This window comes from Manacus vitellinus, unplaced genomic scaffold (genome assembly GCF_001715985.3).
Source record: "Manacus vitellinus isolate BGI_N305 unplaced genomic scaffold, ASM171598v3 scaffold_20_pilon, whole genome shotgun sequence".
Taxonomy (NCBI): Eukaryota; Metazoa; Chordata; class Aves; order Passeriformes; family Pipridae; genus Manacus; species Manacus vitellinus.
In genome coordinates this window covers 1,384,712-1,406,944 of record NW_021939471.1, presented here as the reverse complement: position 1 = coordinate 1,406,944, position 22,233 = coordinate 1,384,712, and the positions used below count along the sequence as shown (strand labels likewise).

At 37.3% G+C, this 22,233-nt stretch overlaps 1 protein-coding gene across 3 annotated transcripts in view; it reads right to left on the bottom strand.

Annotated features, from left to right (window-relative positions):
- NCKAP1 (NCK associated protein 1) overlaps positions 1–22,233 on the bottom strand; it is a 58,680-nt gene that overhangs the window by 18,194 nt on the left and 18,253 nt on the right. For 2 of the 3 annotated variants that reach the window (XM_029959613.1, XM_029959615.1), the window contains 18 exons: positions 18,802–18,894; positions 18,548–18,604; positions 17,322–17,464; positions 17,146–17,236; positions 13,708–13,845; positions 12,971–13,019; positions 12,334–12,490; positions 11,556–11,612; positions 10,935–11,031; positions 10,597–10,703; positions 9,461–9,593; positions 8,107–8,188; positions 7,581–7,639; positions 6,864–7,009; positions 6,209–6,341; positions 4,378–4,497; positions 3,972–4,111; positions 2,087–2,218 (listed from right to left, as the gene is read on the bottom strand). In XM_029959613.1, coding sequence (XP_029815473.1) covers positions 2,087–2,218; positions 3,972–4,111; positions 4,378–4,497; positions 6,209–6,341; positions 6,864–7,009; positions 7,581–7,639; positions 8,107–8,188; positions 9,461–9,593; positions 10,597–10,703; positions 10,935–11,031; positions 11,556–11,612; positions 12,334–12,490; positions 12,971–13,019; positions 13,708–13,845; positions 17,146–17,236; positions 17,322–17,464; positions 18,548–18,604; positions 18,802–18,894 — 1,934 coding nt within the window. The remainder of the gene's footprint in view (positions 1–2,086; positions 2,219–3,971; positions 4,112–4,377; positions 4,498–6,208; positions 6,342–6,863; positions 7,010–7,580; positions 7,640–8,106; positions 8,189–9,460; positions 9,594–10,596; positions 10,704–10,934; positions 11,032–11,555; positions 11,613–12,333; positions 12,491–12,970; positions 13,020–13,707; positions 13,846–17,145; positions 17,237–17,321; positions 17,465–18,547; positions 18,605–18,801; positions 18,895–22,233) is intronic. The other variant, XM_029959614.1, reaches the window with a different exon arrangement.

Below are 22,233 nucleotides of genomic sequence, written 5' to 3'. Positions count from 1 at the left end.
CATCCGAGGATGGAAAATTTTCATTTTACTTGAATACTTCTCCAATCTGCAAGTATAAAACTCCAATCAATGCAAATACTACACCAGCACTTTTAAAAACAGTTCTGGATGCCAAAGACAACGATTTCTGTGGTTCCAGCAAAAATTTCGTGACACTAAGAATACTCACTGAGCCTTTTTTCAGTAAAGCTTTTTCCCCCTTGAATATATACACAGGAGCAATCCACACTGCACAAGACTTAGACAACAACTATTTTGGTAAACAGATTACTGTTAAAAGTCTCTTAAAATGCAAAACTTCTGGGAAATGCAATCATGTATTGAAGTGTTCAAAGCATATTAACTAAGGCAAAAATTATTTGACCAAAGCTGCTGTCACAGTTTTAGTTTGAAATATCCGTAGAAAACCCACATACCTATAGTAAAGTATGAATTAAAAATGTATCTGTTAAGTAAATAAATAGGAATCCTATTAATGAAAAACAAATCTCTCTTTAGCTAACACAGTGATTTTTATCTTTAACCAAAAAGTCCAGACATACTTTAATTGGTTGAAATTCTCACTATAAATAAAACTAGGCTTCTAGTAATAGATGTTCTATACATTAGGAAAGCTTTCAAGCTAGAGCAGAACTGCACGAAGGACTGTGTACTGCTTTTTACAGGGGGCATGGGCTTGACTCAGTATGTCCCTGAAACCAGGCCCTCAAGCAAACAGTATCATGGGGTCATTAAAAGCAAAGTCTTCTTAGTAAACAGATACTTGTTGTAGTGTTCATTTTAAGCTTATAATGGTCTCAGACTTTCAGAGCTAAGCAAGTGGTACGTGCTTTTCAAAGGCAAGAACAGCAACAACAACAAAAAAATCAGTAGATTCCTCCCTTCATCAGAGGTCAACAGGAGTTATTCTGGAGGAGAACATCAGATTATTTAAAGTAATGCTTTTGTTGCTACTTCGATATGTGTAAATAAGTACTTCCAACAGTTTGCTTCTGAGGTAGTCTCTTATTTCAAAATCAATTCAAAATTGGTATAATAACAAGATTAAGTGGCATCACTCTAGTCCAATCACACATGAGCAGGTTAAAAGAGTAAACAAATCCTAACAGTGAAACACTATGTTAAAAGGGAAACTGTAAGCCTTTGAAAGAAATGCCACTTAAAGATCTGACAAATAACTATAAATGGAACATTTAATTTGTTTGGCTGACAAGTCTTATTTCTTTCATGAGGCAAGTAAAAGGAAAGCAGCCTCTGACAGTCATCTGCCTGTCACTTCAGCCCCAGTTCACAAGTCAAAAATTAAAATAAGCACAAGTGATCAACACTGGTTTAAGTTCATAAACCTGAAGATAAGAGCTTACTTTCATGAAGTTATCTTCACTTTTATGCTACCTGGTCTTACTTGAAAGACTGGAATGCTCCAGTGCCCTAATACTGTGTCTTGATGATTAAAGCTTATTAACTCTTATACCCTGCTTGAAATATATAAGTAGTGATTTTTGGCATAAAATACATCTGGGATAGCTGGGTGGTTTAAAATGAAGTCCTCTCCAGCAGTTGCCATTTGCCTATTTCTGTAAAAAATGATGTAAAGATCAAAGTAAAAACAGGCAGGAATACTAACTGGCAACATTTTTTATTAAAAGAAGTAACCAAAATATCTTCTCAGTTGGCTTTGTCAGGTCTTGAGTTCTGATTTTTAGGTTTCCTTTCAGCAAGGCAGTGGAAGTGAACTCAAACACTTGAAACAATCCAGCACTGTGCAAAAGAATGGTAGGAAGATAAGTCTTTTTAAATGCCTATAGACAGGTGTCACCAACTCCCACAAAATACATAGGACTAGGAATGCAGGATCTGGCTCTTAAATAGATGATTTGCATTTCAACACATTTTAAGACAGGAACTGACAATTGTCTATGTCTGCACATGTAACTTAATAATCATTTAGTTGGAATTTTACTCATCACTTTCTTAATCCACTTTTAAACCCTTGTTTAATGTACTAAGTATACAGTATTTCCAACATAAATCAGCAAGGGATTATCTGGTGCATCAATGCTTGTAACTCCACAGTATTTCTTACTTGGTAAAGCGGATTTCCAGGTGAGACGTTAAATATTCCCTCGGGGTAAACGTGTGTTCCCAAACCACCATGTTCGGCACATAATTGATTGAGAAGCAGAGCTCAGAAAGTGCAGTGTGCAGTTTGTCCAGGCTTTATGAACAGACAACAAGAAATAAAGGAAAACATTTAATGCAACATAAGCACACGTTATTGTGGAAAGCACACGCTGAACGGACAAGGCCTCAAAAGCAGGTACAAGTCTAACTCTTCATTATCGTCTTCTGCTTTGAGGCACTTCTCTAGCATATTTAAAACCAGTATTTTGGCTAAGAACACATTCTGCATATTGATCTGCATCACGTAGAGCGATATGAGATTTTTTTAATTTATATACACGTCTTTTTTTTCCCCCTCAAAAGAACAGATTGGTGTTTATTCCCTAACTGAACTAAGCAATACAAGTAATATTTGCCATGAGCTAGTACTAAAAACCAAAAAAAACATTGGGGGAGGGAATCTTAAGCTACAAGTAAGCTCTTTTCTCTCAACTTCTCTAATCTTTACAGTGATGCCTTTGAATTTTTAGGATTTTTAGCTTTTTGTAGATTTTAAAGTAGCTGTGTAGCAAATGTAGATTTTTAGCATAATTATATAGTCTGTCACACTTTAGGGGTGGGTAAGTGTAAACTACAATTCTATTACCCTATTTCATATCACATTTTCTAAATTCTTTGAGTTTGTTTAGACTCCTTCCAAGGCAGGAAGGAGTTCTGTTTAAGAACATTTGCACCCTGGGCCCGAACAACAAAATGCCATCACAGTCAAAGAAACCTTCAAGCTCAGAACCTTGGAGAAGCTCCAAAGGACAGTAATGTGCTGGGAAGAACAGGAAGATGAGGTCAAAAGGGGTCTTAGGACCCCCAAATCAAATTCTGAAGAGGCATGGCAGGGGGAGGACCTGGGGAGCAGACAGTTCTGGGATTGGATGGATAACACCATAAACTGTGGAACCCCTGGACATGGTGTCTCCTTGCATGGTGTACTCCTTGCACCATGAAGGCCTTCATTAAAGGACTGCTCTCTGTCTTATCTCTACTAAGTTAAATTTGCCTGGAGATTTTTTTTGGCTCCCAGTCTATAAGGCAACAACAGTTCTCTGATGTTTGGTTGTTGCAACTGTAGCAAAACTACTTCCCCTTCATCAGTGTGTGTGTGTGTGTTTAGGCACTCCCAGTCACAACACTAAACATTTCTTGTTTCCTTCTTTTAGCTTCCTTCCTCTTCACACTTCTGTCACTCTACCATCCTGTCCCCTGAGCTCTCCTAACACCTACCTTATACCCATTCCTACCCTCTCATCTCTTACACCCCAAACTGTATTTATTAACCTTTCCTCTTCTCTCTTTCAGGTGTTTTTTTTTTTTGCTTTTGCTATTGATTTATTGCTATTCTCAATTTTTCTCCAGCCACTAGAGTCACAACTCCAACTCAGGAGCCAAAGGTAGCCAACAGTTTTGGAGCAGCAACAACTGTCTGCCCAGCCTGCACTTAACAGTGCTAAGCAGGGCAGAATCAAAGATGCCATCCACTCCTTGTACTCACATTCCCACAGCAATTAATATGACTATTGAGGAAGCCTAGTTACAACAGCACAGGGATCCTTTCTGTTCAGGAAAGAAAACAGCCAAGGGGATAAATTCAAGAGACACACATTCCTATTGCTCTGTGTAACAGAACTCAGCTGCTATACAAGGTACAGAAGCATCACATGCTCACAAACTACTAAGCTGCCATATTTACAGTCAATTAAACTTGAAAAAATAAAGCAAAAAGCATTCAGTATGTAAAACACATACGTTTTGACTTGGGATTCAAGGTGCAAGGAAGAGAAGAGGTGGCTTACTTTGTCACAACCAATCTGTTTTTCCTCATGCTTTCTACTCCTGGTTTCTCCCTTTCAGGTTCTCCTTTCTTGCCAGTCTGTTTTTTTGACTTCTTGTTCACTGCTTGACTGATAGTTTTGGCACAATGCTTTGGCAGCAACTAGTAAACAAAAAGAAATAGGCCCTCCAAATTAAAATCCCATTTTTAGCAGACTTCATAACAGAAGTAACACATGCTTCCTTTGACTAAGAACTACACAATTCTAGTATTAAAAATTCTTCTTCAAACTACCTTGAATTTCATAAAAAAAACCTGCCCCAAAACACAGAGAAAAAAAGTGAACAGGAAGCAGAACCATAAAAATTCAGAAAGTTGAACTGAGAAAAATCTCAAAGGAGAATTAAAGTAGACACAACCACACTCACCTGGTCACTCAATGTACATTGTTCTGTGCAAATGTCTGTGATAAGATTTCTAGCTTGTTTAGCCATTTCATCCAAGAACATGTTACACAAGGAAAGGCTACGATCTCCAATATGATGTCTCTGTTAAAAGGGAAAAATGGAAGCAGGATTTTCAGTTTCCCATCAGTCCCACAACTAACACACAAACCACACAGTACACAAGAGAACAGTTCACTGAGTCATATAACCAGGTTATGAGGAATAATAAATTAATTAGCCCTCAATAATATTGACACTGGGATATTATTTCTCTTTGGAAGCAATTTGAACCATGACATTGTCAAAGTCACTGACATGACATACTATCATTAAAAATATTTTCTGTAAAAGGAGGCAAAAAAAGATTTTTAACAAGTAGGTTTTCATGCTTAATTTTGGAGCAAACCTACTTTAACATGTCCAATTAACAAGGTCTCTCTGAATGTCCTCTTCATTAATTTGTGCCAGCACTAAATCTATGGGCAAAAGAGCATGCAACTCAAGCTATAAGAGAAAGCAGTGTCTTTCAGACCACTGAAAAAGTCAATAGTGAAGCCCTGTTGCATTAATTTCTGGATTCAGTTCCTTTGTCACTGGATCTGCACAAGCACAGCCTCTGTCTCACTGAAATCTTCCTTTCACCACTGATGTTTCCTTTACAGCTACACTACCACACACTGTACACAGCCCAGCCAAGGTTATTTTTCCAAAATGATAATAGTTGCTAAGTCATACAATTCAGACATTGAATTCTGAGTTCTGCTGGCTGTGACAAAATGTGCTTGCTGCAGCTGAATGAACAGTAACTGGTGTCCAGTGGACTTTGCCTACTGATGCTTTACTGTTACTATAATTGTTCTCAAAGACATCTCTTGTCCTGAAGGGAAGCTTTCCTGGAAACCTTTTAGTGGTTGTCTACTATAAATAGCATTTGCAGCTGTTTAAAGCAAAGCATACAAGGGAAATAATGATATAGACATACTACTGCAATGAAGTTTAGCAGAAAAGAATTTAATGTTTAAATAAGAAAAATCCATATTGTGCGTATTACAACAAATCTCATTAATCTCATTGTTGCAGATGAGCACTGTTAAGAATGAAAACACACTTTCATGAGCACTACATAAAAATGGCCAAGTTAATCCCAGAGCAATTCCAAAGTCAACGCACATACAGGAAATGTACAGAAGGATCTATTTGGTTACAGCAGAAATAGAAAGAATTTCCTCAGACTCAAACTGCTTCCTTTAACAAAGGATCAAGTTCTTCAAGCAACACCGTATTTTTTTCATTTTTAACTCTAACCAGCAAGGGCTTGCATCGCCCAGTTCTTACCAAAGCAAATGCTTGCATTATATTGTGTATCATTTAGGATTATTTTTTTTCTTACTGAAGAAACCCTATTTATAATAAGCCATACAGAGCCCCCCTCCACCTCCTATTTCCTTTTCCTAACTATGAAATTATAAACCATTTGACAGGAAAAACTGTTGCTTCTAAGTTTTAACAGGCATATGGAATTTATTAGCATCTAAACCTGAATGACACCAGCAAAGTCATCTAACATTTGTACCTTAGCTAATCTCTCTTCAAAGCAAAGATGATAATACCTTCTAACTTCACAAAAGGATTTTGAGATCTGTGGGTGAAGAATCACATAACAAGGTATCTATTTGTTTTACTTCCATTTTTACCACTCTCCTCCCTTGAATTTTATTTTGCCATAACAAACACCTTCTTGCAGTGTTCAGCTCTAGTTCACTCGACTTTGAATGACAGATGAAAATAACAAGGAAATGTATTTAAAAATTACCTCTTCAGGGCACAGTTCATGGGTACAGCTCATAAAGTGAGTACAAAGCAGTGGGAATGCAATTGAGTATCTTGATTGAGAGGGAAGCTCCAAACACTGCTGAAACATCTTCTCAAAAGCACGACTATAAAAACTGATCAGAAAAAGTCAGTTATTAATCAGACATTTAAATGCAATAAATATATAATTTTGCTGCAAATTAAGTTTACTTCACAGAAATCAAATATGCTACTAGTGCCAATTTGTAGTTATATCAAGAACTGCCCCGTGCTTTACTAATTTTTTTCAACATTTGTTTTCTACATTCACTTCTTACGCATTTTATTTGCACATCCCTATTATTATTATCATCATTATCATATTTTTATTCTGACTTTTGCCACACAGGGACTGCAAAAACTTGCAGGTTTTGCAAAAAAGTATTAACAAAGAATCTGCAAATGAGCCCAGATGACTTATGCTACTGCTTGAAGACTCTCTCTAACAGATGTTCAGAAATACCTTTTTCAAACTACTTTTGCTGGAAACCAGAAATCCCAGTTTATTCTCCCACTGGCCTATCTTCCTATGAATTTTGCCATTTAAAAGTTACACTTGCAAGGACAAATCAATCAAGAAACAATAAAAATCTTGTAGGGTCAATTTAGTAGCATACCAAAATATAGAAAGATCTGAGGTTTCCACCAACATCTCCACCAAAGAATCTACCATTTTCGTGTGGAAAATGATTGTGTTCATCATTTTTCCTAGTTCTCTGTGGTCTGCAAGACCAAGTGAAGCTTTAGAAACACTGGTGTAGGCCTGGAAAGACACACAAAAAAAATCTGCTGTTACATATGCAGCTGCTTTTTTTCAAATTCCATTGCTATTGCCCATTTCTGTTTGTGCTGTGCACAAGACACCTGTGTACTGGAAGACTGTGCACGGACTTAAAACTTTTATGTTTCCACTAGAGATTGAAAAAAACCAGCAAATTGACTTTCAGTGAAGTCTCCAAATATCATTTGACTGTGACAGCAATTCACAGATAAACTGTAAACCAAATGTATTGACAAAACACAAATGTGCACTTGTAAGCCCTCCCTTGACAACGTGGGCAGACTGAATCACACCCCACACAGCTGCCAAACTGCTCAGCCTCAACACCTTCTATTTCTGAACGGCTATAAACACCCCAAAGGATGATTTGCAAAAATTATGCAAAGTTATATAAAAATGTAGCAAATTATCTATTTCAATATTTCATTGATTTTTAAGAGTAGGTTATTTTTAGGTAGCCTGTCACTTGCAGTCTGAAAGCAATCCAGAAGAGCAGTAATTTACATTTAGGCTTTAAGTTAGTGACGTGGCATATATATTTACCAAGTCTTACCTGCAATCTAAACCAATCTAATCTCATTCCTCTGAAGTCAAATACCTCTCCATCTTCAACTGCATCAGGGAAAAATACAGAACAGAAAACCTTTAGGAAAACAACTACAAATTCAGATATACTATATCAGATCTTCTAAAAAACCCCAAAGGACTAAAGAATTATTTGGGTAATAAACCTCATGCTTTTACTCAAAAATTTTCATCCAGCACAATCATGCTAATAGAAATTAAAATATTTATGTGGAAATATGTGTAATAACTTTTCTATATTAAATATATAAAATATATTAGAATACATGAATTTTTAAAATATATTACTACCCAACAGCATTCTTCAAAAGCTCTATCTGCAGGGAACTGCCCTGGAAAAGGGACACACTACAAGAAGCAGATACAGTAACAAAAGAGAAACGAGAGAACAAAAGCAGTTTATACAAATTATCTGCTTCTACTGATTGGATGAAACAAAAAGTGATGGAATCTGCCAGTCTGTTATCATTTTTCCAAGTTCAGTTTAAACTTACCTTGTTTCACACTTAGTGAAGTCATTGTGTTTACAAAAGAGGACATGATGATTGATTCATCCTCTGGGCACACTGAAAGATTCTAAAATAAATGTTGTTGCTATTATTATTATTATATGGTTTATGAAACAATGTCAGCACCCATGCCCCATTTATCAGCTACAGTGTGACAAAAACCTTAACTTAATCGATGGAATTGACAGAATATTTCAAATAGTGCCATTTAAAGCTCCTAAATTAAAAGCTTTCACTTTTTAATTCATTGGTTGATGACAAATACCTAGGAAAGTTTGCTTTCAAACCAACAGCTGCTCAAAATAGGAAAATCTGTCAGTAAATGCAGCTATGTATTTTCTGTCCTGTAGGCAAAGAAAACCTGGCCATGGCAGGATACAATGGAGCCCATTTCAGTATCACTTTGCTTCCAAAAAAACCCTTTCAAAACTTTTTTCCACTAACACTGACTTCACCTGAAAAATGGCCTATCAGGTTGTCAAATTTTACAAAATACAACATAAATCTTTTCAGTTTCAGCAACTAATAGGATCATATTTATATCAAATAATACAATATAGAAGTTTCCCTTAATTCCAGCAATGACTGACATTTTAACCTAAAGGCTGAAAAAAACCCAAATTACCACTCAATCACTTGTCTAGTCTCATGCCTGATACCTGTTACGAATTAATGACAAATAAAATTCAAGCCCATTTTTTATTCTTGTTTCAGTTTGGGCTCCATCTAGTGGGGTCACTAGGGAATGAAACCAAAGCAGTTCAGAAAGTTTATAATTTCTTGGCTGGGCTAAATGTGAAAAAGTTTCTACAACCTCCTTCAGTGACAGTACCTGTTGCACTGTTTCTAAACATAACAGTGCTTGATAGTAATAATGAAGTATTCTTATATGAATACCTATACATATGAATTCACACCATTCATAATAGTTATGAAGCTGGGTCAGGGGACATTTAGACTGTGCATTAGGAAAAGGTTTTTCACCCAAAGGGTGGTTGGGCACTGGAACAGGCTCCCCAGGGAAGAGGACTCAGCCCCAAGCCTGGCAGAGTTCAAGAAGCATTTGGATGATGCTCTCAGGCACATGGTGTTACCCTTGGGGATGGCCCTGTGCAGGACCAAGGACTTGGACGATCTTTGTGGGTCCCTTCCAACTCAGGATATTCTATGATTCTATACAGAAACTAAAAGCACAACTCCATATCCTAGAATTAAACAGCAACTTGCTTTATTCCGTAACGTTCATCAAAAACCAGGAGGCTTTTCGTGAAGTCACTTTGGACAAAGAGCCCTTTTTAAAATTTGCATTTGAGAACCCAGAACCCCAGTGCTGCCATACCTGCACAAGCTCATTTAAGACCACAGCATCAAAGCCAGAGAGATACTGCACGTAGTATCTCTGCATCACTGGGCCGTATTTCCGCACGTGTGCTCGGAGCTCCTCCATGTAGAATATTAGCTCGGCTATGTGCCTAGTCAAGAAGGCAAAAAAACCCAATTTCTATCAGTGCAATGCTTCTCAAGGGTATTTCCTCCTATACCTTGCTTTTAAAACAATTATCAACAGGTAATTTCTGTATGCAAATATTTGTGCACATCGTAAAAGGAGCTTACAAGGGTCATTTTCTCTGCAAGGTCAAATCCACCCAACAGGAGGTAAGTTAGCAGGATACCACCACAGTAACCCTTAAAGGTTTGTATAACTATTCATAACTTTTTTTGATTAAGAAGCCCTTTTGTAATGCTCAGTTTGAAAAAACGTTTTTCTCAAAAAGTGGTTACACTTGAAAAATACAACTGTAATAACTGCTTTTCTGTATTTTTTTTTCAAGAAATGAATAGTTGCACAGGTTGTTTCAGAGAGGCTCTGGAATCTTCATCATTCCTTAGGTTCTAAATCCAGTGAAGCTAGAAATGGCCTTGTGATTGTCACTCGTTTAAAGTCCTGCAGTCCTTCAGTTCAACCTTGTGTTCAATAATCTTGAGAACAAATCAAAGTTTCCTGCCTGTCCACATTTGTAAGATCATGTAATCACCTTTCTCATTTTTATCATCTATTTATGGTGACATTCAAAAACTGTTTGAAAGACAGTTTTGCTACAAGAGACCTTCTACAAATCCACAAATTAAGCTTTTCGACAGTTTTCTTACCTCCTCCACTGATTTATCAATGCAAAAATCAGTAACACCAAAGACACGATAAAGCTTTGCTTTTGCTTATTCCAAATAAAAAGGCACAAGACTTACATAAAATACTTTTATTTTATAAGTTAATTTTTACTGATCTGCTCCACTTTCTAAAGCAGTACTTTTAGTTTTCTATTCTGATGGGAAGCTTAATATTCCCAGGTAAAAGTTTTCTGCGCAGTCTCAACTCTTCTATATAGCCATCCTTTTCTGAGGTTCCCTTGCCTTGAAATGTATTTTGTCTGTGAAATTCTAATATTTGGGGTATAACACTGAAAATGCACATACTTATCTATGAAGTCATCTGCGCTCTTCTTTGGCATATTATCTGCATGACGTAGGAGCCAAATAATTTCATCACGAGCAAAGGACAGTGCCATAAATACAAAAAGTGCCTGAAAAAGAAAAATTGTTCACAAGCTCATAGATACACACAATAGTTGGGACAGCTTGTGCACGTTAAGAGGCAACCAGTCTCTAAAACCAAAGTATTTAGAAAACTAAGTAGGTTTTCTCAGAGTGAAGTGTGAGATTTTTCCCCCCCCCCAAACAAACTCACCGTGGTATTACCACTGAGAAACACACTGTGAGACTGTACCAATGCAAAGCATAAGAGGCATCATTACCTTGGGGCCCAGCAGGCCTGGCTGATCAGACAGGACAGTAGCCAGCTCTTTGAGTGCAGAACGTAAAAACTTGCGTCTCTCTCTGTGCATTGAACCGCTGCATCAAGAGAACAATCCCAGACATCATCCACTGTGCTAGCCACAGAACATCTGATTTTCTACAACATTTAAGCCCAAGCATAGGCAGATTACACTATATCAACTTCACAAGTTCAGAATTTTGAAGAACGCGGTTCAACTTAAATTGGCATCCCCATCACCAACACTGTATATTCCCAAAGTATCAATAAATTTGACCCCCAAGTTCTCTGCCCCCCTCTGTGATGTGCATTTGACTCCATTACAACATTTCTATTTAATTTGCATTCTCATTAAGCAGTCAGACAAAAAGAAACTAAAGAATAAACTAAATGCTGCCATCCAGATAATTTGAAAACTAATCTAAAACTTGGGAGGTTAAATTGGTAATGGTATTAAGCAAATCCAGATTTAAAAGAGGATCTCATTTGAAAATGCACAAGTAATTCAGCATTCAACGAATCCCTTTTATATATTCTTTATAACTTTGTTTTAAGAAAACCAACACTGAAGTCAGTCAGGAAAACTCTGTAAGACACTCACGCATGTGAAACAGCGGCTTCTTTGCACTCTCTGATGTCATTAATTCGTTTGTTGTAGCTGCAAGAGAAAAACAACCCAACAGGGCAATAAGAATCAGCAGCACAGTTCAGCGAGACCCGAGTGCAACTCAGGAGGAGCTGCAATGCTGTAGCAAGCAGGACACAGCAAAAAGCTCATGAGACTTATTTCCCTGATCAGAGCTAAATGCCAAAACTGGACGCTCAAACGAAAAAAAAACTCTACTGAAGTGCTCCTAATGCTGCTGGTAGAACTCACAACTTTGTTTCTGAGTTTTTACATCATATACTGCAGAAAGTGGCAGCCAGATGCAATTTTTCAAGCAAGCTCTACATTTGTAACATCATTTCCCTTCACAAGATCAAGATTATAGAATTACAGAATCATAGAATGGTTTGGGTTGGAAGAGACCTTAAAGACCATCTAGTTCCAACCTCTCTGCTGTGGGCAGGGACACCATTTTTTTTTTTTTTTTTTTACACAAGATTTGTGGGAGAGATCATTAATTTTAACTTTTGTCATTTCAGAGACTGATTCACGAGACTTTTTCAGAACTGAGACAAAGAAAAGGTGTGGTGGTTATGGAATCAGGCCCTTAAAAGTTATGCATTTAAAGAAATAGTCAAGATATCAAGCAAAAATGTTTGCGTAATAAGCAGAACTTAAGTGAAGCAGAAGTAACATTTTTGAAACAGTTCTTCAAGAAATATGGTATTTTTAACAGAGGTTCTGAAAGAATAAAAGTTGAATTAAAACTTACCCTCTTATGTTTACAAACAAGTCTTCTGCAGCTTTGTGAATATGGAATACTTCATCTCGAAACAGAGCCAAGCAAGAGCTGCTTTGAAGTGCAAGTTTCCAAAGGTTCAAAGCTGTAGCATCACTATTTAGGATTCCATGGCACAAAATAAATCCAACTTCAGAAGTTCACATTGATGTATGTCACAAACCAGATGCACAAAGACAGTAAGAGAACAGTGAGATGATTATGCATTTTCTCTTAAATAGTTCACACAGATCATTAATAAACTCTTTAATGGATAACAATAAAAAAATACCCCTCATGCTTCTAGGAGGTATTTTCGTAATATTTTTGCAACATTTTTGTAACATGAACTACTTCGTGTTGACAGTACTTGGCTATTTTCATCACAAATACTAAAGCCCTCACTTTCAGTCAAAGTGTGGAATAAACTAATGACAAACTCCATTCCAGCAGCACATGCTGAATTCTCACTTCACTGCATGTAAAAGTGATACATACAAATCAGATTTAATCAAGTTCTCCAGAATCTTATTTGAATACAACAGATTTTGCACAGTATACAAAAGTAAGTAGTCTTTAAAATGTTATTTTTTAAACACAACCACGAGCTGTTTCAGAATATTTTACTCACAAATTATCCATTTCTCCATTGCATCCAGAGAGAGGTACTCGCATGGCATCTGTTAAAAAACCCGTAATTTGTAGCACACCAATTATATAAAAGACAATACATTTCATGAGAAGTAGTTTTTAGCAAAAAGGGACATACAAAGCCTTAAATGCTGATGATCAGACTGCTGCTGATCACTAACAAGGCACTGTTTCAATGCTTTAGAAACAGGGTTTGAACATTAAATGAACTTCCATACGCTCCAACACCTCAAACGAATTTTGTCAAGTGTCTGATTTCAACAAACATTGTATTTAAAAAGGTATTTGATGTATACTAATCAGTACTTGACAGCTGTTAATGCTTTGGTTTTTTTCAGAACAATAACCATTCACATCACAACTGAGGTGGCAAGTGTAAACACAAATTTCAAAGGACATACCAGTTGTGATTTCCAGCCTCTTGGCTCACAAACACCTGAGACAGTACACAGGATTCCCTCCCTCTACACTGCAGAAGTTAGCATTGCTTCCCTTCATTTTCTGATTTTTAAATACTGGAAATGAAGGCACGAGCTAATGTAACAGAAGCTTTACTTAATGTAAGGAAACTTTTCCCTAGTACTGAATTATTCAGTTCTCCCAGTGAGCCTACTTACTTCTCTGATCAATAGTCACATAAGAGATAATCCAGCAGAAAACTACTTTACAGAAAACGTTGCTTAACTGTATCATATAATGCAAATTAAAAGGTCATACTGTGTCAGACTGTGCAGGATTAAGCATTGTACTGGGGGCACTGATGAGGCTCAGTAGTTGTGCGTTCCTCCACTGGTCAGCTGAGAGATTTCGTCGAGGATAGACCATCTGGAGTGAAATCAGAGCATCTGAAAGGGACTAAAAAAGGAGGGTAATGATTAGTTTGAATGGTTAGTACTATTTTATCAGTATGGGTGTTTTCTCAGCATTATAACTCACAATTATCAAAACATTCTACTGAGCTAGTTCTGAAACTAAACTTGAGGTTAAAACCCATTGCATCTAGTTTAACATATAAAAGACTACTCCAGGCTAAAGGAAGGATGCAGAGCTCAGAATTACAGGACATGGGGGAAAAAAAAAATCAATAGGGGACAACAACCCTGTCACTTACAACTGGAATTATTCATTATTTATTCAAGCATCCCAATTATTGTGTTATTCCCTTCTCTGCCACATTATTTACTATGTCCTTCCCCCTTTGGTAGCAAATTATAATTATTTGAGCAGATACTGTCTACAGGAGCATCTTCATAACAAATTAAGCTTATCCAGGTAAGTGTATCCTACATCTTTTCCATTACTTTTGTACCAATAGTGGTGCTTGCATGAATCCTCAGAGAGCCAGGGCTGAGCAGAGACTCTGTTGTGACAGCAGAGAAGGTCACTCAGGCAAAAAAACCAAAGTCACGTGCGGAAGCTAAAGCAAAGGACCAAACAACTGTCAGGTTTGCTGCAAAGCAGTGAGATGATAAAGGGACAACCTAAGTGTGCAATTCCATGAGAGTGCTACCCAAGAATGTGTTTCTATAGCACAGTGCCTGGAGGGATCCCTGACCCCAATTTATACCTCTAGCACAAGAGCAAAAAATCAGAGCGAAAGGCAGCTTTTACAAAACATTTCAAGGGAAAGGATTGGTTTGCTATTAAATACAAGAGATAATACTGAAAAGTGAAGCATCTTTGCTGAAATGTGCACCAGAAAAGATTATTTTCCAATGAGATCCTTAGCTAAATAAGAGTTCTTAACAAGACAGGAATCACTCGAAAGGAAGTGTAACAAAAATAACATCGCAGATTATTTAGACAAATTAGAAGTATGCAAAACTATTTCACTCCAGAACACTTAGGGACATAGAATCACAGAATCAATTAGGTTGGAAAAGACCTCTGAGATCATCAAGTTCAACCTTCCACCCAACACCACTTTGTCAACTAGACCATGGGACTGAGTGCCACATCCAGTCTCTTCTTAAATACCACTGGATTCAGCCCATCTATCCATCCTGTCCAGGTCCCTCTGCAGAGCCCTCCTAGACTCCAGCAGACTGACACTCCCCTCAACTTGGTGTCATCTGCAAATGTGCTGATGGTACACTCCATCCCTTCATCCAGATCATCAATAGAGGTGTTAAACAGGACTGGGCCCAACACTGATCCCTGGGGACACCACTGGTGATCAGACACCAACTGGATGCAGCACCATTCATCACCACCCTCTGGGCCCAGCCCTCCAGCCAGTTCCTAAGCCAGCACAGAGTGCCCCTGTCCAAGCCGTGGGCTGCAGCTTTTCCAGGAGTTTGCTGTGGGAGACGGTGTCAAAGGCTTTGCTGATGTGCTGAAGTCCAGACAGACCACACCCACAGCCTTCCCCTCATCCACCAGGTGGGTCACCTGGTCATAAAAGGAGATCAGGTTGGTCAGGCAGGACCTGCCCCTCCTAAACCCGTGCTCTTTGGGTCTGATCCCTTGTCCATCCTGCAGGTGCTGTGTGATTGCACTCAGGATGATCTGCTCCATAACCTTGCCAGGCACTGAGGTCAGGCTGATGGGTCTGTAGTTCCCTGGGTCCTCATTCCAGCCCTTCTTATGGATGGGTGTCACGCTGGCCAACTTCTCATTGGAAATGGATCTGGGACCTCCCCAGTGATCCAGGACTGTTGGTAGATGATGGAGAGCGGCTTGGCGAGCTCTTCCACCACCTCCCTCATCACCCTTGGATGGATCCCATCTGGTCCCATAGACTTGTGAGGATCCAAGTGGCTCAGCAGGTCACTAAATGTTCCCTCCTGGGTTACAGGGGGCTATTCAGCTCCCTGTCTCTGTCTACCAGCTCCAGAGGCCACTTGTCCTGAGGACAACCTGTCTTCTTGTTGAAAACTGAGGCAAAGAAGGTGTTAAGTACCTCAGCCTTTACCTCATCTTTGGTGACTATGTTCCCCCCTGTGTCCAATAAAGAATGGAGGCTTTCCTTGCCTTTCCTTTTGCTATTGATGTATTTATAAAAACACTTTTTATTATTCTTTACTCAAGTGGTCAGATTAAGTTCAAATTGTGCTTTCACCTCTCTAATTTTCTTTCTGCATGCCCTAACAACATCCTTAAACACTTCATGAGTTGCCTGCCCTTTCTTCTAAAGGTGATAAACCCTCCTTTTTACCCTAAAACTCTGTGAACTTCTAGTGACAATCCTAAAATGTTTAAGGAAATCAAGAAAAATCTCAAGAGGGTCGGAGAAGGAAAACATAAACAGCACCTGGACACCAAAACAGAGGAAAAAAAAAAACCCAAACCTTGAAAAGTTCAGGTAGTAACTTAGTATTTAACTTCAGCTCCTGTCAAAGATTCAAAAATAAATTGCTATGCAATCAATTTGGAAGCACATAGTAAATAACACCTGTATAAATAACAATTGGTCAGTCATGTTCACACAAAACTAGCTTCCTCTGACAGAACAGCAAGTCTAGTGGACAAATGGGAAGTGATAAACAGGATATACATTGACATTGGCAGAGCTTCTGTCACTTTTCCAAGGTATCCTTACATGAAAATGCAGCCTAGATGAAACATCACACAACTGCAACACAACTGTGTAAGAATGCAAACTTAAAAACATTTGTAAAGAAAAGGGTAAAGGAATTGGGTTCATTTAACTCAGTGAAGGCAACTGAGCAGGGTAAACAGTGTCAGCTTTTGAGTTAAAGAGGCAGTGGTGATCTCCAGGATTCCCACTTTAAGGACAGTCCAAAGCAAAAACCCTCAGGATACAAAACAGAAAATCGCATTCATCTCAAATGGCAAACCAGCATAACAACCAACTTCACAGAAACATGGGGATCTCTTGAATTTCAAGCTACAAACCTACACAAAACACAGGTGCAGCTGTTCTCAGATGATCTGCAACTGATTTTTAATTAATTTCTACTCCTTAGTAAATAAAATGGCACCTTACTAGTGGGTCTCACCATTACTGTACTTCTATAGGTTCTGCTTTTTAATATGTTATCAATCCCCAGCTCCAGACATTCATTATAACTAACATCTCGTGTAAAATTAATACCCAACAGCCTTTGACAAAACAAACCCTTGCATATTGACTTTTCAATCTCTGTTTCTCCCAATTAATGGAGTGTGTGCCTGTAAAAAGTAGTTACATACTTTACTGTGAGGTACAAATTCCTCCATCATTTTCTTTAAAGGATTTTCATAATCCACAATCATCTGGCCAAGGCGTGGATATTCTCTGTCACTAAAAGCAACAACAAACAATTCACTTAGGTGCAGCTGTTACTGTTATCATTACACAAATTTCTTACACAACAGATTTTCTTTACCTTGCTCCATGTGTCATTTCATGGGCATAGTTATACAATCCAATGATAGCCTTCCTTTCCTCAATTCGAGACAGCAGGATCATTAGAGTCGTGTAGGTTATAATCAAATCTAGGTAGTTCTTTGTTAAATCAAAGTTTACAGTCTAGAAATAGAAAAACCCTGTAAATTATCATTCTACAATTTTTTACAAAACAAGCATAAAACATTTTCCTTGCCTTTCCACCAATTTCCAGCATTTTTTAAATACAATGGACTCTCTCTTTTGAACAAAGTTCTCGTTCTGGTTGCATATGACTTTGTATGATCTTGGTTTATTCACTCAAATTCCCAGAACTGTTTGCACTCATGAAAGCAAGCAAGCAAATAAATCTTTTCAGGCTTAAAAGTCACATGTTACCTGACAGATAGGAAAATTTTTCTTGGATGTTACTAAGCAGTCTGCAGTGCCTTGCTTATGAAATCTATTTTAACAAGACTCTGTAATGTGAAAAGGTAACATCATTCCATAGGATATATACCTGCTCCTTTTTTATATTATGAAACTAAGCCAAATTTAGAATAATGATTAAAACTAGCAAGGTGACATTATGAACATTAAGAAGGTTGACACAAAGAGGAAAAGGCATTTGAGGTTTTCTTTTGGGGTTCTACAGTGTTTGGCTGTGGAGTTTTGAGGTTAAGGGGATTTTTTTTTTGTTTGGTTTTTTTGTTGTTTTGTTTTTTTTTTTCTTTTCCCCCTGTGGGTTTTTTTTTGCATATTGAGTTGGGGTTTTTTTGTTTGTGTGTTTTTTTTTTTTTTTAAATATAACTCTTTTAGGTGCTTTTGTACTTGCTTTAGTCAACCCCAGAAGTAACCTCCTCACATAGCTTATGTGGACACCAGTAATATTCCTGTCCTGTGAATCTCATAAGGCTTAAGCATACAAGTAACAGTAGAACCTAAGAATTAATTTGTAGATGCAATAAAGCAAAAATTACAGGAAGATTTGAATGTCTGATAACAGATAACGTTGTTACTACTGTTCATAAGAAGCCCATTGAAAACAGTCTGTCTGTCTCTGATTCCAAGCTATTATAAAAATTAGAAATCCTGAAGATAAGCATTTTTATTTCTCTTGCATTTATAACCAGATATGTCATGTTTCTTGGGCTAACATAAGCAAATCCTTCTCCCCACAGGAGTCTGATTAGAAACATTTTTGAAAGCGTAAACCCAGAAACTTACAATATCAAAGAAGACTTGGCAAACATCAATAGTGTTCAGCAGCTCACAGACATGGTCCTTGAAAAACAAAGGAGTAACTTTAGTCTAAAAAGAGCTAATTAAATAATTTTACAACGACTAGTGATGGATTTCGATTCTTCCTTTATTTGAAGAACAGAGCTACAAGTCCAGCTATTCCATTACACAGTTTTATTTCATAAATGGAGTGACAAAACCCTGATGTGACGGGACAGCTGACACGTGTAATACCTTACCTTAAATTCCATTACATCAACAAAGGTGAAGTAGTACAATGCCAGGTTCTTCAGAATCTCTGACTTTTCTTTCTGGAGCTGAGCAAGCTGTTGCTACAAGAGAAACATAAACAGGCACACTGTTCTTAGAAGATCTTGAGAAAACTGCTGCAAAGTAATCCCTGTGAAGCGCTGAGTAATCACCAGGCTATGCAAAGAAGCTGCAACATGGTTTTCTAAGATTGAGGTTCTGTGTGTCTCAAACACACACAGAGTCCTCAGCACAGATCATTTTAACAGCTGCCAACTATACTTTGAAGATAAAAGTCACATTAGTACACATTAGTACCAGAGTCATATTGTTTAGCTCAGCTAGAGATGAAAATGGGTAGTTAGGGAAACAGTGTTATCATATGTATAATTAGCCAAAGCAGAACAGTACATGAGCACAAATCAGTATGCCAAAAAAAATAAAAATAAATAAAATAATGACGTTACTTGAGGTAGGAGAAAAGAAGGCGGCAGGTTACAAACTTTACTACAGAAAAACATTATGCTTTTAAATTCTGAACTTACCAAAAAGAATATCCAGGCAAAGCCACGTTAAGCATGCAAAATAAAATGTAGATACAAACATAAAATACAGTAACGGTTCTTGGACCAGTTCCATATAAACACAATAATACATTCAAACAAAAGCAAAGAAATAAAGAAACAAACAAAAAAAAGAAGCAAAACACTAGCACTAGAAACTGGTGGATAAAATGGAAAAGGCAAATGTGAATACAAAGGCATAAAATAGTTCACATGGATTTTTTTTTATTATTATTTTAAACAGACAACGAAATATCATTTATTTTTCAAAATTTTCTAGGGGAACCAGACACTTGGACAATTAAGAACACAAAAAACTAGCTGCTACTGAACAGCTATTCTGTTTATCTATGTATTACAGTCTCACAGCACTGAAGAACCCAATTATTTAACTTGCAATATCCAGCTATGAATTAAGTCTCCTTCCCGATACATGAATTGAGTTAAAGCAGTTGTAACACTGAACAGGAAAAAGTGCCCTCCAAAAAGCTGCAAGATTTTAAATGAAAGACTGATCAAGTTAAATAGGATTTTCTTCTCAAAAAGAGTAATCAATTATATGAAAGAGTTAATAAATTGTTAGCTTATTGTCATTTGAGAGATTAGAACTGAGTATGCTACTTCAGCTCCCTCTCTTTACAAAGCTGTGCCTTGTGTTCTCAGTTTTATGTAAAGCATTAAAATTCCTCTAAATGCATAGAGCAGACTGGCTGGACCACTACTGTGATAAAATCATCCTTGCTTCTCTCCTCTGAATTTTTAGAGGTGATGATGATTTTTTAGCAGCCTTGATCCATGAGGCTTCCACTACAGCCAAGGAAGACAGCAATATAGAGAGTAAATTGGAATGGCTCCATTATAAAATACTCCTGCCTACTTTTACACCACTGCAAAGGATCGGACTTTGAATGCCTCTCCTATATATTTTTTAAGTCTCTCTCATGTAGCCATCAGCTGAGACTTAAACAAAAAAGAGTTGCAAGTACACGTGTTCATTTTCTAACTTGTCCTGATAAATCTCATGCACTAGGAAATATGTTATTTCCACTTAATTGATTTTTGGTATAACAAATAGCAACTGAGTGTCCACTCTTGCAGGACACCACAATTTCAGAGGCACGACACATGAAGCGGGGAGATAGAGCAAAAAGAGAGATGGTGCTGGGAACCACAGCTGCAAAAAAACCAATAAATTTTCATAAATTCTGTGAAGCTGTATGGAGTATAGGGAATTATACACTCAACTAAGAATTATGGAACCACTGCTGTGCATTCTTAACTAGTTACCTGTATTCCCAGAAACATTTATACTTCAACGATGCTACTGCTTTCCTACAGATGATCATTCTTTCCATAAGATGATCATTCTTGCAATTCTGAGTGTTCAAAGGGTCAAAAAGATTTTATTTAAAATAGTAGCATCGAAATAAAACAACACCTAGGCTGTGACCACTGTCTGATCAGTATGGGGCAAAGAGTCCCATTCATAGAGCACAGTCTGATGAGTGATGTTTAGAACAGCTGACAGCATGTAGTGTCTTGGATATTTATCTGCATTTTTATCACTCAGGAATGTGGGTGTAGCTCTTTCCACACCCACTGCATCAAAACTTTCCATTACTAATTTCCTAACAGCTGTTGAGAAATTGCTAGTGCTGTATCATTTTGTATTAGGTTTCAGGCTTTTTAACCTTGCCTGCAATTTATTATCAAACAGTTTTCAGTATCCAACAAAAGTTTTAAAATAGGATAAACTGAAGAAATAACTCTTAAAAACATTACTAGCATTAAAAGATTGTTTTCACTATAGCTAACCATGCCTTGCTGTTTGGTTACATGTAAGTGGCTTACTTATTCTCTATGAATTTAAAGTACAAATTATACCAACAGTATTTTTGTTTAATGAGGTAAATTAGATTTAAGACCTATGAAAAGCTGCAGGAATTTCAGCATAATATAGCAAGATAAAAAAACCTCTGAAATAATTAATCTGAAATTATTTCTTTTGTCTATTAATAACGTATCACATGTCCGATCGTATCAGAATATTATTTACAAATGAGGATTTTAAATACCAGAGAGTGAAGCTAACACTTTGTGAAGTATATTATCCACAAGATATTCATATTAAGTCCCCAAAATCTTTGCACAGTTGATTATGTACGCAGAGAAAGCACATTAAAAGAAGCAGAAAACAAATGAGAAAGTGTAAGACAGCCTCACTCAGAGCCTACAGGAATGATGGTTCAGAGACAAGAGAGTAATGATGCAGCCATTGGGATATTAACCATGTGAATAAATACCAGTTTAATATCAAGGCTCAGGAGAAACACAAGACAACTAGAAAAGGTTGTTCAGAAAGTATTGAGTGTGAAAAACCAGAGGATAACTGTACTCCTGCCATTTTTTATTGTGTTTGACTGGTAGCAGTAGCATGTGAATAAATGACTTATTTCATGCTCCAGGAACAGACACTAGGGGAATTTTCTGCTTCTTGCATCAGTGTGATGGAATATAAGCCCCAAAAAGCAGTATTATTAATTCTGACTTAAAATTCTGAGGATAGGGGTAAATTATCACTGTCAGTGTTCTTGCTGTCATTTGTTGCAGTCACTACACTTGCCACCTGTAGAGTGATTAGACAAAGATTTGAAAAACTCAATTCATTTGAACAAAGTTCCATGCCTACAAAATCCACAGCAGAACAGCAGGGAAAGATAGAAGGATCTGATCAAATGAAGAAAATCAGTTTTAAATTCTGTAAACTAACTGCAGATTGACAAATGTGTCCTTGGTTTTCTTACTTCCAGTTAAAAGCAGTCTCCAAAGTGCTGTGCTGCATATAAAAAGATGCAACAG